The 15,223-nt window shown below is 43.7% G+C and overlaps 1 protein-coding gene across 4 annotated transcripts in view; it reads right to left on the reverse strand.

Annotated features, from left to right (window-relative positions):
- The window catches only part of LOC119653747 (voltage-dependent T-type calcium channel subunit alpha-1G), a 254,747-nt gene that overhangs the window by 35,069 nt on the left and 204,455 nt on the right, over positions 1-15,223 (reverse strand). For 2 of the 4 annotated variants that reach the window (XM_038058676.1, XM_038058674.1), the window contains one exon: positions 8,182-8,296. The exons of the other annotated variants lie outside the window; for them this stretch is intronic. In XM_038058676.1, the coding sequence (XP_037914604.1) occupies positions 8,182-8,296 (115 nt within the window). The remainder of the gene's footprint in view (positions 1-8,181; positions 8,297-15,223) is intronic. 4 annotated transcript variants of the gene reach the window in all.

Raw genomic sequence — 15,223 nt, forward strand, 5'->3', positions numbered from 1 at the left:
GTATATATCTATGAAGTGTGTCTAGTTGAAGTTCAGATTTTGGAAGTAAGGGTGAACCTCTGAAATAGCACTGATCTGTAACCTCCTCTCAAGGGAGAACCATTCTTAAATAGGAAAGCACGTCATTGGAGTATCTTTACTCTGAGTTACCTTGAAAAACCTGCTCAGTATCAATGCTGGAACCACTCAGGCAGAGACTCCGAGTCCACGCCTTTCTTTCAGCATCTGATGTTCTCGAATTCGAGATTTTTAAATAGGAGACGCCCCACCTCCTGGCAGGACGCGGTAGAGCCTTTTGAATGTAGTGAACTTACATTATGAATGATTGACAAAAAGCGAACAGTGAAAATCCTCTAACAATGATAAGAAATGAATTATTTTCCCGTCAAAAATCCTCCAAACTACGCTGGCACTATGTTCATTAGAAGCAACAAAAAACTGTTTTCAAAAATTACAATAAAATCAAATATTCGTAATCTCGTAGATTTACCAAAAAAAAAAAAAATCTTTTCAACTAATCAAGGATAATATACATTCGTTACTAAATATATTTTCTCTCTGTACTAGTGAATGTCAAAAATTTGGCGGTGTCCCTTCAAATGTTCAAATGTTCAAAAAACTTTCAAATATATTTTAATTGGTGTATTAATTGGAAGGTGGATACGTTTTTGGTTCGAATTGAATGTCGGTTGTAACGGAAACAAGTAAAATTCAAATATAGTATAACCAATTTGAATGGTTTCAATGTATTTGTAGTTTAGAATTGGAAGTAGAAATGATGAAAGTATTATGGTTTTGTTAGAAAATCAACTGAGAGTATAGAAATGCTTTTAAAATTAGTTTTTTTTTCGTTTAGATTTGAGTAGAAAAATCTTAATTTTAGAATTTTTATCTAATTTATAAAACGTCAGTGTATTGAAAAATTTTGAAAAACAAATCCTTTTTGCCAATATTAGAAACGGTTAATAGTGAATGCAATCCAGAACGCATGCGGTACGATCTTGATTGTAACCATTAGAGTGACATGCACTTTTTATCTTTTTTTTTATTTATTTCATTTCTTATTTATCTAGGGGTTGATGTTGATAGAAGTTTACAGTTAATAGAGAGGAGAAAAGAAGCAGATTTGGGTGAATATGGATTCGTGCTTGTACAATATAAACAAATAAAGTAAGTGCGGGAAACATTGACTACACAACAACATTACAATCTTATGCATAACACAAAATAAAATAACTTTATACCTACTGGATCCATTTTCCAACGGAGTTGTAACAAACACGAGCTAAGATACTTTTATTCGTCGCAGTAAAAAACCGAGCAAAATGCGTGTGACGGACAGACAGACAGACAGACATCATTCTGGTCAACGAAGGATATGTAAACACCTTTCAGAAAGGGGGGTCCGCCTTAATCGTAGACCTAACTTTTGTCAGCCCTGCACTGTCACGTGGTATGTCTTGGTGCGTCAGCAACGACTACACCCACAGCGATCACCAGGCAATCTTCTTTGGGCTATGGGTGGAGTCACCGGGCATAAGACCATCATGCCTGAAACCGAGAAAGATGTCAGGCTGGTCTGCTAAACCTCTGGATGAGCAGACCTCCATAGAGGTGCGGTTAGACCAGGCGCCTCTAGGGAAAGAGCTGTCCATGTGGCCCAATGCATCGTCAAAGCATGTGACGCGTCCATGCCTAGGATGTGCTCATTCCCCTATAGAAGACCAAACTACTGGTGGAATACTGAACTGGTCAACCTTCGATCAGCCTGTCGCCGAGCCAGAAGAGCGGCTCAGAGAGCGGTAGGCAGAATTGACCAAGGGCAAAAAGAGCGCGCCTATACGGAAGCCCGCAAAACCCTCAAGCTCGCCATCCAACGGAGCAAGAGGGAAAGCTTTAAAGAACTCTGTTCGGAAGCGGACGTAGACCCGTGAGGGAGGGCCTACAGAATCGTGATGGGGCGATTCAGAGGCCGATCATCTCCGCAAATCACGTGCCCTTCACTCTTGTTAAAAATTATCCAGGGGTAATTTCCTCAGCAAGAGGAGGGCATAGAAAGTTTCCAGCGACCTCTGAATGTGACACCAATATCACCAGCCACCAGTTACGAGTTAGGAGTTAGGAGATAACAAAGCTCCGGGTCTGGACTTAAACTTGCCGTGAAATCCAGACCGGACATGTTCGCTGAGTTGTTCGAAGCGCGCATGTCCGAGGGGATATTTTCTGCATCATGGAAACGACAGAAGTTGGTGCTACTGCCTAAGCCTGGCAAACCTCCAGGTAAGCCAACCTCCTACAGACCTGTTTGTCTGTGGGCAAAATGCTAGAGCGAGTAATCTATAATAGATTACTCCCGGTTGTTGAGAGCCAGGGAGGTCTCTCAGATCGGCAGTATGGGTGCCGTAAAGCCAGATCAACCATTGGTCCCATCAAAATGGTTACTGGCTTGGCCGAAGATGCAATCCACGGAAAAGGCAGTACTAGCAAATATTGCATAGTAACGACCCTGGATGTGAGAAATGTCTTCAATTCGGCCAATTGGAACCTAATACGGGAATCTCTGGCGAGGATTGTATTTCCGCTTATTTTGCAGCTATTGTCAACAGCTATTTACTAAAACGGAGGCTTTGGTATGACACCGATGACGGATCCCAGGAGTACGTTGTTTCCGCGGGTGTCCCACAGGGCTCCGTATTGGGCCCACTACTGTGGAACATCATGTACAACGATGTACTTAATCTTCCCCTTCCGGAGGAAGCCACAGTGGTGGGTTACGCTGACGACATAGCACTGGTTGTTGTCGCAAAGCATCTCGAAGATGCGAAGTTATACTCAAGCGAGGCAATCAGTGTTGTCAAATGTTGGTTAGAGAGCTCTGGTCTGACGTTTGCGGAGGAAAAAACAGAAGCGGTCCTCATGACGAAGCGCCGGAAGAGAAATTACGCCTGTGTTAGAATCGAGAATCATATCATCACTTCCAAGCCGACCATCAAATACTTGGGGCTCGTGATAGACAGGAACCTCAGCTATAAGCAACACGTACAGTATGTTTGTGATAAATCATCCACTGCTAGTATGGCCCTGGCGAGGATGATGCCGAACGTGGGAGGGCTACGGCATACCTCTAGGTTGCTTATAACCAGTGTGATGACCTCAATCATGCTCTATGCGACCCCAGTTTGGAGCGAGGCGTTGCGGATGTCAGTTAATACTAGGAAATTGAATGCAGTCTACAGGAGGACAGCTCTGAGGGTATGCTCTGCCTTCAGGACTGTCTCAGATGATGCAGTATTCGTCATTTCTGGAATGATGCCTATTGACATCTTGGCAGAAGGGATGGCGAATATATACAATGCGAAGCCAATCTCTCCCTTATTGCAGACGAAGAACGCTGAGAGGGAGAGATCCATAAATAGATGGCAAGAGCGATGGGAACGCTCGGGAAAGGGTCGGTGGACACACATGCTCATTCCTGCCATCAAGGAGTGGTTGGAGAGACGACACGGTGAGATTAATTATAATCTCACTCAGTTTCTCAAGGGACATGGAGGATATCTCCAATACCTTCACAGGTTTAAATTGGAGACCTCACCCAACTGGCCAAATTATGATGGAGTCCCAGAGAATCCAGAGCATGTATTTTTCCACTGTTGGAGATTTGTGGAAGAAAGGAGGAATTTAGAGGAGACTCTAGGAGAGGTGCTGGTACCAGAAAATCTGATGCCGAAAATGCTAGCATATCAAGAGAATTGGGATGCGGTCAACTTCACGATGGCATCTTTGTTTCTTGGTGTGTTTTCCCCTGTAAACAGGCATTTCTGCCTTAGTCAAGATAGGCCATGGAGGTTAGGTGAATGTGAACCCCCTCAGGCATCAGGTGGCTATGTCCTAACCAGGAAAGAGAGATTATATTGGCAGATGCCTCGTTGGAAAACGAAAGCGACGCAGATTCAGGAAATGCAAGAATTTCGATGCTACGATGTCGGAAATGTGAGATATGGGGCCGGCGAGCCCTGGCCAAAACCGAAGAAAATAGAAAATTTTGACGATACCGGGGTCGGAAAATTGACGAAAAATGCAAAATCGTGGGATCATATTGGGGGATGTCTCGTTGGAAAGGGGAAGTGACGCCAATTCAGGAAATGCAAGAATTTCGACGCTACGACGTCGAAAACTCGAGGTATGGGGAGAAATTTGTTGCCACCGAGGCCTGGGCAGAACCGAAGAACAATTTTGACGAAATACAACTCGAAGGCCTGCAATTCATGAATAGCGTTGATAGTGTTCCTTGATGAATGTGCAAGAGTGATATGCTTAACCTTGCGTTCATTTTTTCTGCTTATCAAACCACATGGGCGGTAATTACAGAAAATAAGGAAAAAATTCAATGGAAAGTAAGTAAGATTTTTTGAGTTTCTTTGTTGAGAGGCAAACATAAATACATCAGCAAGTGACTAAAGGCTTGTGACAGTAGAAGGGGATCATGCAGCTTTTGTATCCAGGCCGTGGAAAACGTGCTTCGCGCTTCTGGTGTAAATGGGGGAGGTACTATTCTCTTCAAGTCAAGTACTGGCTGCTGACGATCATCATCGTCAACGATGCTCGCCCCAGCGCAAAGTGAAAGACGCAACAAGGGCTGAAATACCCGACGAGACATCGGAATGCGCAGACGGAAAGGAAGACTCACAAAGTGATGCGGCACCTGTAACAGAGACGGGACTCCAGACAGTACCACACAGTGCTATAATTATGGAAGGAGGCACAGTGGAGACTGCCGAAATTAACCAAATGGTTTCGAATATAAGCCGAGCGGGAGGGCTGTCGACTACTCCGGCGCAAACTAAAGAGGAAAGCGACGCTCCTCTAGAAAAACGTCAGCAAAGTGGTGAACAACGGGCTAATGGAACTGGAGGAGCTCCTGGACAGAATTTCATATTATTGGCGGACATGGAGAGGAAGAGAGAATCCGCGAAAAGCAGAAACCACCGCGCCTCCCGATGAGAACACTATGAGTACCAAACGGATCGCAGACAGCCCATTGCAGAGCGAACTGGGGACAAAATGAAAGGAGGAAGGAGATTTCACTCAGGCATTCTCCAGGGTTTAAAAGAAAAAGGCGAAGAGGAACAAGAGGAACAACAACACGCCGTGTCATCAGAAAAACCTGTGCTTAAAATTAAGGCGAACACGAAGGACGGAGCACCAAAAGGAAAGGTGGGAAGATGAAGGAGGACTAGACCGCCAGTTTTACTTATTAAGTCGACAGAAGGCAAGACTTTTGCGCAAGTCCTCAGCGAAATCCGTTACAAGATCGAACCCGAAGATAGCGGAGCAGAAGCGTCTTCCATTCGTAAAACGAAGGTTGGTGGAGTCCTAGTCGAACTAGGACTGAGGACAACAAATAAAGTTGCATTCTGTGAAGCAGTCAAGGGGTTTCTGGGAGAGGTCTTCCAGCCTGCAACCCAAATGTTCTCTGGAAATTCGAGATCTTGACTGCCTCACAGAAAAGAACGAGGTAGAAGAGGCCATCAAACGCCGCATCTGGACGTAACCAATGTCCAGATTGGTATCACCTTTGCGAACTCACGATGCCAAAAACTCTCTGTGGTGGAAGTTGCGGAGCAATACGCGAGGAAGTTTCTAAACAGCGAGAAAATAAGAATTGGTTGGGTAGTGTGTAGGATACGAATCCGGGCTGCCCTAACCAAATGTTACAGACGTTTGGATTATGGGCACATATCTGCAACCCGTCGGGGACCTGATAGAAGGGGAACATGCCGTAAATGCGGTTAGTCAGGCCATAAAGCGAACATCTGCAATGAAAAGGAAAGCTGCGTCCTATGCAGAGACCGTAGCGCGTCTGATGAGAACGTGGGGCACAGTGCGGGCTCGGGGTGGTGTCCAGTCTTCAGAGCAGAATTGGAAAGAGCTAGGACGCGATCAACACGATTCGCATCCGTTAGCGCAGTTCGCTATTGAAACCAAAGGTGATTTAGTACTCATCAGTGAACAGTACCGACACATGGACACAGTTTCAGGGAATCCTGACATATCAAGTACCGCTGCTATCTGCGTTCGGGACGGAACCGTCCTTAAGGTTATTATCCAAAGGGGAGACGGCTTTTTCTAGATTCGGTGTTCAGGGATAACGTTTTTCAGTGTCTATCTTAAGCCGAATGAGACGATGCCAGACTTTCGACCCAGGCTTGATGCTTTCGAGGACGCTATCTTAGGCACAGATGGGCGGATCCTGTTCGAGAGTGACTTTAATGCCAGGGCACTTGAATGAGGTATGCCTCACACAGGCTCCAAAGGGAAACGAATTCTCGAAATGGCGGCGAGAACAGGATTGGTAGTTCTAAACGCCGGATCCATCCCAACATTCCGGCGCCCAGGCTGCGAGGAAAGCTGTTTCTGAACCGGCAGTAATGGTGATCGCGGGAGTGATCCCTATTGCCCTTCTTGCTAAGGAGCGCAAGGGAGAAGAGACAAGAGAGGGGGTTGCTCGTGAAGAACGGCAACGTACCCGGCAACGGGTGCAACTCTCTTGGTAAAATGAAACTAGAGGTAGATGGACTAGGTGGCTCATTGGCAACTTAGCTCGGTGGCTGAATCGGAAGCATGGGGGCATTGGCTAGTTCCTAACCCAGTTCTTAAGTGGGCATGGAGATTTTCAGTCTTACCTGCACAAGATTGGAAATGCACGATCTCCGGTTTGTGTGTTTTGAAATGGAGTTGTGGACGACGCCCATTACACTTTTTCTCTTATGGAAGGTGTAATGGGATTCGTCAGTAGCTCTATTTAAACACAGGGTATCTCTCTCCAGACAACATTGTGGAGGAGATGCTGGGGAGTACTGAAAGGTGGAACCATGTTGCCCATTACGTTCGGGTCCTTGTTGCTGCTAAGAAGATGCAGCTCGACTGGTGGAGGAGCTGGGGGTTCCTTGAACTGGCAGTCCCCTGATTTGAAGGCTTCGTATGGTGGAACAGTTCGAGGACTAGCCTGAAGTAATGTGACAAACAGTTCCAGGCTAGGATAGTCCTTGTTGAGAGGGCGTTTGAAGAAAACCAGTTGGAGAAAAGTCCTCAAACTATATAGAATTCATGAGGGAAAGTGTAATGGCGAATTTTACAAACTCAAAGGAAATTTTGGAAATATGCTGCATAAAAGGGGCGCAGGAGTAGATACCATAGAGATCAGTGGAAAAAATGTAGACTTAATTGACGACAAGGTGGTTTTACGAGCAAAAGGAGGATATTAACATTTGATGAATAAGATACACCTGTGAATAGTTGCGGTGCTCTGGTGATCCTTTGCTATGGAATGCAGACTGATGTTTAATACAAAATGTACTTCCACCTCTTAAGGAGGATTCATTAATCGCTAATAAGCCAAGCAAGCCCCAGTAACCAACTAAATCAAAAGTGAAATGAAGCAGCTAAAATAAACAGATATTTCGTCTACTTACCTTGATATCTGGCGGCAGCGGCTGTATCTGAGCAAATAATGTATGAATGTGTGAGGAGACGTAATGAAATGAGACCGTTGGCGGCCTTACAACTCATGCAACCCAGTCTTTTTGCATTGGATTCGCACACTAAACTCCTAGAACTCGCATGCATTCAGGACATTTCGCTTGGCACACTAAATAAAGGAAGCGGATTTACTGAAACGGAAACCGAGTACCTATTCAGCAAGCGACTCATTCATATTCACACTTGGGGTGAGTTACGTTAATATCTATTGTTGCATGTCTTAACTGAAAAGTTCTTTGAGTCAATTCGGTCCAGTTTGGATGCAATGTTTTCATACGACAGACAAATGAATAGAAACAAAATGAATTAATGGATTTATCTGTACAGGATACGCTCGTTTAGCTGAACCGTGAACGTCAGTGAGAACTCCTTGGGGCTGGCAGCCTCAACCAAGTCATCATACGTTACTTCACAAAATGCCAAAACTTTACATTAAATGTTACCAAAAAATATTGAATGCATAACGGACAACACTTTGAGTACATATTCATGGATTAGGAACGGAAACTATATCAAAACAAATTAAGGATATCAAAAACAAATCGACAAAAGATTCCAAATAGTTACTGCAGTTTGTAATTAACTAAGTGCAATCTTTATCTCTTGTAAGATTGCTTGGTTTTTTGCTTAAAATTTAACTACCTGGAAGACTGTGACTAGCGCCCATAATAAGCTGTCGAAATTTTTTCGGTCACATTCCATTTCGCCGTCAACTTTCTCGCAGAATTTGCATCCGAACAGATTCATGCCCAGGATACTAAATTTGAGTTTTGAGAGAAGATAACGATAGCGGTAAATAATTAAAGGAAATAAAAAAATAGCATTTACGACATTTTTTCTTGGTTTTATTAAACGGTCAAACGAAAGATACAACAACTAAAGACAAAAACCGAATCTGGTTAGATACACTTAGGTTTTGTTCGTTGCTGTTAGTTAAGTGTTGGAAAAACGTTGACTATTTACACAAAAGGATATTATCTGAAGTGTGACGTGGATTATGTTAGTTTCGTGAAACTCAAACGTATTTCAGGGGGAGCTTGTGTTAGTCAAACATTCGCAAATCTACAAATACCAGAGAAATTCAGTTTTTACAATCTGATAACATTGACTTACTTAATGTATCTATTCTAGCCACTAAGTGGTACTTGTTTTCATATGTACTTGTTTCAAAGGATGTCCGGATTTACTACTATATATGTACGTGTACTTTTTAGGATTCATGTAGATGACTTTCTGGGCGTGTTGTGGGAATCTTCAAACGGATACGTTCTATCTTTCTTTCTCTTTTGATGGCACGGATGTACTATGGCAGTTTTTGCGGGGATACCATTCAAAATTCGATTGCGCATTGGGTTCGATCATTAATTTAAATTAATTTAAAGGATTTATTATGAAGCCATCACAAAGCTAATAACCGACTTGTTTACTAGTCGGAATAGATTTAATCTGCCAAAAATGGCAGATTAAATCTGCTTTTTTCTAACATCTGCATCTTGTTAGTTGTAGGGAAAGCACCGCATCTACGTGTTCAAATGTTATAATATTAATTGTCAACTTGAAGCTGAATACGTTTAGTTAGTGCTATTTTTTCTTGTATAAAAAATTGAACCATTTTCCAGGCACTTCTAAGGAGAAGGCAAGGAAAGCCTATCCGAACATGGCCCCAGAACTTTTTGAAGCCTGCCATGGAAACTAAAAAGTTCTCTGGGGACTTATGATGTTTCTTGGAAGTCCCGCCTTAAAGGCAATTATTTGCGAATATCCTTGTTGTTTTAGATTAATGGCGGATAGGTAGATAGTTTTTGGATGATCGAGTTTTCTGGTCTCGTACTATAACAGCCTATTGTCTTATTACATCCTACCAAAGTTCGACAAATTGGACCTGGTGAAGTTCATTTTTCGGGTTTGTTATTCCTCAGATAGTATACCTTATCCATGCAGGTGCGATGCAGACTAATGTTGTATGAGAGACCGTCTCGACTTCTTCTTTTCCTTCTGCCTTTGTCCCGTTCACAAGCGGGGTCGGCTCGTCGTGCTCCGTTTTGCCATTTGGCGCTATCGATTGCCTGATCTGGGTGCAACCTCCAGGCTTTTAAATCCCCATCCAACGTACAGAGCTAGTTGCTTAGGCCTGCCTTTTGGTCGATTATCATCGACTTCGATGTTTAGACCAATCTTGGGAAGTTAATTCTCGTTAGCACGCATTGCGTGACCATACCATCGAAGACGCCTCTCTCGCAATTTTTCCACGATCGCGGATATCCTCATTTTGGATATGATCAAAATGTGTCACGCCACTAGTGAAACGCAACGTCTGCCATTACCGCAAGACGCCGTTCATTGTCTTTAACATTCGGCCAACACTCAGACCCATAGAGAGGGACAGGACGGACAATAAATATTAGGTTTGAGACGTTCGTTTATACGTCGATCACAAAGAACACCAGCTGTGGAAAGCCATTTCATCCTTCATCCAGGTTGCGTTAATCCGTGAAGCAATTTTATAACGCAGTTCTCCATTGGCTGATAGCATTGACCCGAGATATTTAAATCGCTCAGTTCTGAGCAGGTCACTGCCGCTGATAGTGATTGTGCCTGTTTTATGGAGAGGTCAAAAATTCAATTTGATTCAGACGATGGACGTACAAGCTAATTACTGATATTAGGGAATGGCTAGACCAACGGCACGGGGAGGTGAACTATTAGCTCACGCAGTTTCTCATAGGACACGTTGGTTGCTACCGAACGTATCTGCATCGTATCGGTGTGGATGTTCCCCCGAATTGTTACATGGGATCCCAGAAGACCCAGAGCATGTGCTGTTTGAGTGTCCGAGATTCCGGGAGGAGAGGAGAAGCATGAGCGAGGCCCTCGGAGTCGGCGTGCGCCCCCGAAACTTAATCCGGGAAATGTTCAGGTCGGAGGCAAACTGGACTTCGGTCATCCACACACGCCTCCGTGTTCTCTGGATTTGTATCCTAGTCGTCAAGGGTATCCTTGTTCGTCTTGTGTTTGTCTCGCTTCTGTGAGCTTATCACTTGCACAGCGAACAGGGAACACTAAAGTTCAATCAATAGCCCTATTTGTTAGGACCACGAAATTTTTACAAAGTGCACCTTTTCCGGGTATGTTATTCCTCAGATATTATACCTTCCCCATGCAAGTCCGGGCAGACTAACGTTGTATGAGAAACCGTATCCCCTTCTTCATAATGTCTACATGCTAAGTCTCCAGTCATCAGATGCTTCTTTAGGGAACTGTTTCTGGTCAATCAACCTATTAGGATCCTCATTGTAGTCTGTATTTTTTTCAGTTCCAGGTTTCTCGCCGTTTTGATACGCTATTATTTCTGTGGCATCTGCTGTGCTAGTAGGACACTGCTGTTCTTAACGATGGACAACGTCACTACGTTTCTAGTTGTCAAGCACTTGTTTCGAGTTTGTTTTCAGTTATCTGCCTTTCATAAATTGAAAATAATGTACTGAATTGAACTTTTCCTTTTGGAATGCCGAGGGCCAAGCGACTAAAAACTTAACTGTCAAATACCACAATTTACTACATAATTGTGTTCAGATCAGATGCGGTACGACATTAAAGAACAGGAAGGACCTTCCAAGGTGGTTAGAAGATAGTAAGGATCACAGAGCGACCCTGTGATCTGGTACACTTGTAGCATCATTCCGGTGAAACGTCTTCTATATTTTAACATTGACGGCCCTGCTTTCGAATCCTACCTCCACCTCGCCGCGATGGCCATTTAGTGTTGAAGGGGCTTTAAAACAGGAAAAACTATCCAAACTGGTTCTCCTGGTAGAGCAAAGCGCTGATAGCACTTTCTAGGAAAATGTCAACATGCCCAAAAATCCAGCTTGCAGCCTCGGATTTGATGGATCAAGTGGCAACGATTTCGGCATCGTAAAAAAGACTACTCCCTTAGGTTTTGGAATGTGCGATTCGTTTTTCGAACGGGAACCTCTCCAGGAAGTATCAAGTAGCAACATCCTCGCGCTCCAAGAAACGAAATGAATCGGAAGCGAAGTAAATGATTGGGGACCTTAGAGAGTAAAGAGAGCGAGGAAGCAGAAATTCGTCGCTTATGTCATAAATAACATATTAAGGCAGTTGGTTACTGATTTCAAACCGATTAATAAGAGAGGAAGTGTCTCAATATGTGGTATGTCAACTGCCATGCGTGAACGGGGGACAAAGATGATACCATTTAAGACGAACTCTTCACTCGACTGGACAGAATTTTTGACGAGTTGCCCTCCAATCATATCAATGTATAAACACTAAAAGTGGAAAACAAACTGATCCATAGAAGCATATCAGAAAGGCGGAGTCTCCATAAGAAAACAAATGACAATGGTCAAAGATTCAACCACTTCGACAGCAGCAAAAATTTAGTCGTAAGCTTCACTTGCTCCCCCATAAGAACAGACGGACATACATTCAATAGAATCGACCACGTCCTCGTCGAAAAATGTAAGTGAGGGGGTTATGAGGTGCTAACAGTGTCTCAGACCATTGCCTGGCTAGAGAGAAATATTATACCTTTGACGAATAGCCAAAATCAGCCTGGACAATGAAAATCAATGTTGAAAAGTTGAAAGACGATAGCTTTTTTTTTTAGTCTTTGCACCGTTCACAAGCGGGATCGGTTCGTCGTGATCGGTTGCGCTATTTCGTTCTATCGAAAGCCTGATCTAGATGCAATAACAAGGTTTTCAAATCCCCATCTAGTATATCAAGCCACCGTTGTGTCGGCCGGCCTTTTGGTCGCTTACCATCCACTTCGATGGCAAGTGAATTCAGGTTATCACGAATTACGTGGCCAAACCACCGAAGAAGCCTCTCTCGCAATTTTTTCACGATCGGTGCAACTCCATGTCGATCGTGGATATCTTCATTTCGGATGTAATCAAGGCGGGTCGCGACACTAATCCAATGAAGATTTGTTTAAATTAAAATCACACAAAGCTGTCGGATTCCCACCGAAGCTAGTCCGGCTAGTGAAAGCCAAAATGATTAATAACGGGGGCCAGGTAAAAATCTAACAAAAAATGGCACAAACGTGTCCTATAGTATTGGGACTTAAGCAAGGAGATGGCCTCACCCCACACTCTATAACTTGGTGCCCGAATAAGTCATCAGGAAGGTGGCTTCAGTTGAAATTAGAGGTACGGTACTGTGTTGGAACAATTCAAGTCAGCAGCAAGTGAAGTGGGGCTCAGGGTCAATGAGTCCTATTCTCTAACGACGGAAGCGAAAAACACAAAATCCAAAGGCGGATTACTCCTGCTCATTAAGCATTTTATGCGGTTTGTTATGTTAGGTTGTTGGACTGGAAATGGCCGATTTGGCAATCAAGTGATGTTAGTTGCGATTTTGCTGTATCAAACCACCCTGGTGGTGGCGCCATTGGTGTCGGATAATGAAGTATAAATACTCCTACATTTAATCAAGGAGTCATTTCAGTTTTGACCATCGTTGTGATAACAATGAATAAAAAGGAAAAAAGGATGGAAAAGAGCCAAGAACGTATACTTTTTCTGTATGATTTCAAACTCGGTCATAAAGCAGCGAAGGCAACCAGGAACATTAAAAGTGCATTTGGAGGTGATACGGTAAGCGAACGAACCACACGGCGGTGGTTCGAAAAATTCTAGTCAGGCGACGTAAACTCTTCAAAGTGAACCACGCGGACATCCAGGACCATCGATTGAACATGACGTGCTGCGTTTGCTAGTCGAATCCGACATTGCAGAAAAACCGGGCGTACACTATTCGACAGTTTCCTGGCACTTGCAACAACTTGGAAAGGTGAAAAAGCTCGACAAATGGGTTCGCATGCCCTGACGGAGCAAAACATGGCGCTTCGAATGGAAATTTGCAGTTATTTACTCTCCCGCAACACAAGCGATCCCTTTGTGCACAGAATAGTAACATGTGATGAAAAGTGGATATTATATTACAGTTGTCGCCTATCAGCACAATGGCCAGATGCTAATGAGCCACCGAAGCACATGCCGAAAGCGAGCCTCCATCCGAATAAGGTAATGGTGGTCTACAGCTGGAGTTTCCACTATTTTTTTTTTGGCACCTGGAGAAACGATAAATGCACAGAAATACCGTGCCCAACTCGAGGAAACGCACCAAAAATTGAGTATTCAACGGCCGATATTAGTCAACAGAGATGATGAGATACTCCTTCACGACAATGCACGACCTCATGTATCCAGAACAACGGTTCAAAAGTTAAACGAATTGCAGTATGAGACTCTGCCTCATTCACCATATTCACCGGATCTTTCGCCAACCGACTACCACTTTTTTAAGCATTTGGATCATGTTTTGACCGAAAATCAATTTAGGTATGAAGAGGCCATCAAAATTGCCTTGGACGAGTTTATCAACACCCGAAAATTGGACTCCTCCGAAACTGGCATACATGCTCTTGAATCTCACTGGGAGTAGTGTTTTGAATCGCCTGGCATCTATTTTGATTAATTAAATAAATTTTTGTAAGCTCTACAGTCATCTCAAATTTTAGTACCAAATCAGCCATTTTATGTGCAATAACCAAATATTTCTTCTTATATCAAAAATTTAACCATTTGCCAGGTGATTCTAACAAATTGAAGAAGCAAAGACCACACCTCTCCTGATTGTCCAAACTGCGACAGAATTCCAGATAACACAACGCATATATTTTTTAAATGTTCGAGATACGTGTAAGAAAGCAGGAACCCAGAATAACCTCTAGCTGAAGTACTATGAGCGGAAAATGAAGTTAGGCGGGATTTTAGTAGGTAAAAATCCCACACTCTGACGTGTCCAGGCCTTGGAACCGTGGGACCTTTTAGAACATCAGAAAGAATGTGCCAAAGATGGCGATAATCATACTAATTGAAGTCTTCCAGCGCTGTAGTGTCAAGCTGATTTGTAGGATCTTTGAGTGAGACACGTTCTTAATAGTTCTAAGAAGCGGTAGCGACCTGAAACGTCAAGGGAAAAGGTAAGGAAGTTGACCAAATAAATAACTAAGCCTTGTGACGGAACCACACAGAGATAAAGTTTGCTTCTGGGTGGACGGCAAGCAGTGCACTGCAGGATAGATTGACGCGGAACATAGCTCCCTGAGGCCAACCTATTTCTCTCCGAGGATGGGCTGTCTTTTCTCTGGAGTGATGCGTGGCTTTTGAGGGAGCAAGCCTCTCGTCTACCAAGACCGTTAGTGAGTGGGGATAGCAACACTCTGTATGAGGTGACCCTAATATTAACAAAACGCTACGGATCTATACTGGGGGGTCGAAAAACACCTCCCCCCAATCCAGGGTGTCATGCGAACCGTGCCCATTGGATAGTCGGGGGTAACTGACTGTTTTCGAGCGGAGCCTCACTGATACCCGGTCGCCTCAGTGAGTAAGTTAGACTTTACCGTGTTACAGGGGGCTATGGTATGGCGGACCTCCTTACCCCCATACTCGTAGGAATCAAATGAGTACAAGCAACAAAGAAAAAAAACGAAAACCAACAAAGCGGGACTTCGTACTGACAAAAAAACTGATTAATCAGGCGGAGGCACATCTACGAAGTACTGAGAGCCAGGTGATTACACCCAAGAAGGGAGAAGTTGGGACGTCAAGTAGTGGATCGAAGGTTAACATTGGTATACTGCGTA

Source organism: Hermetia illucens, chromosome 4 (genome assembly GCF_905115235.1).
Source record: "Hermetia illucens chromosome 4, iHerIll2.2.curated.20191125, whole genome shotgun sequence".
NCBI classification, from domain to species: Eukaryota; Metazoa; Arthropoda; class Insecta; order Diptera; family Stratiomyidae; genus Hermetia; species Hermetia illucens.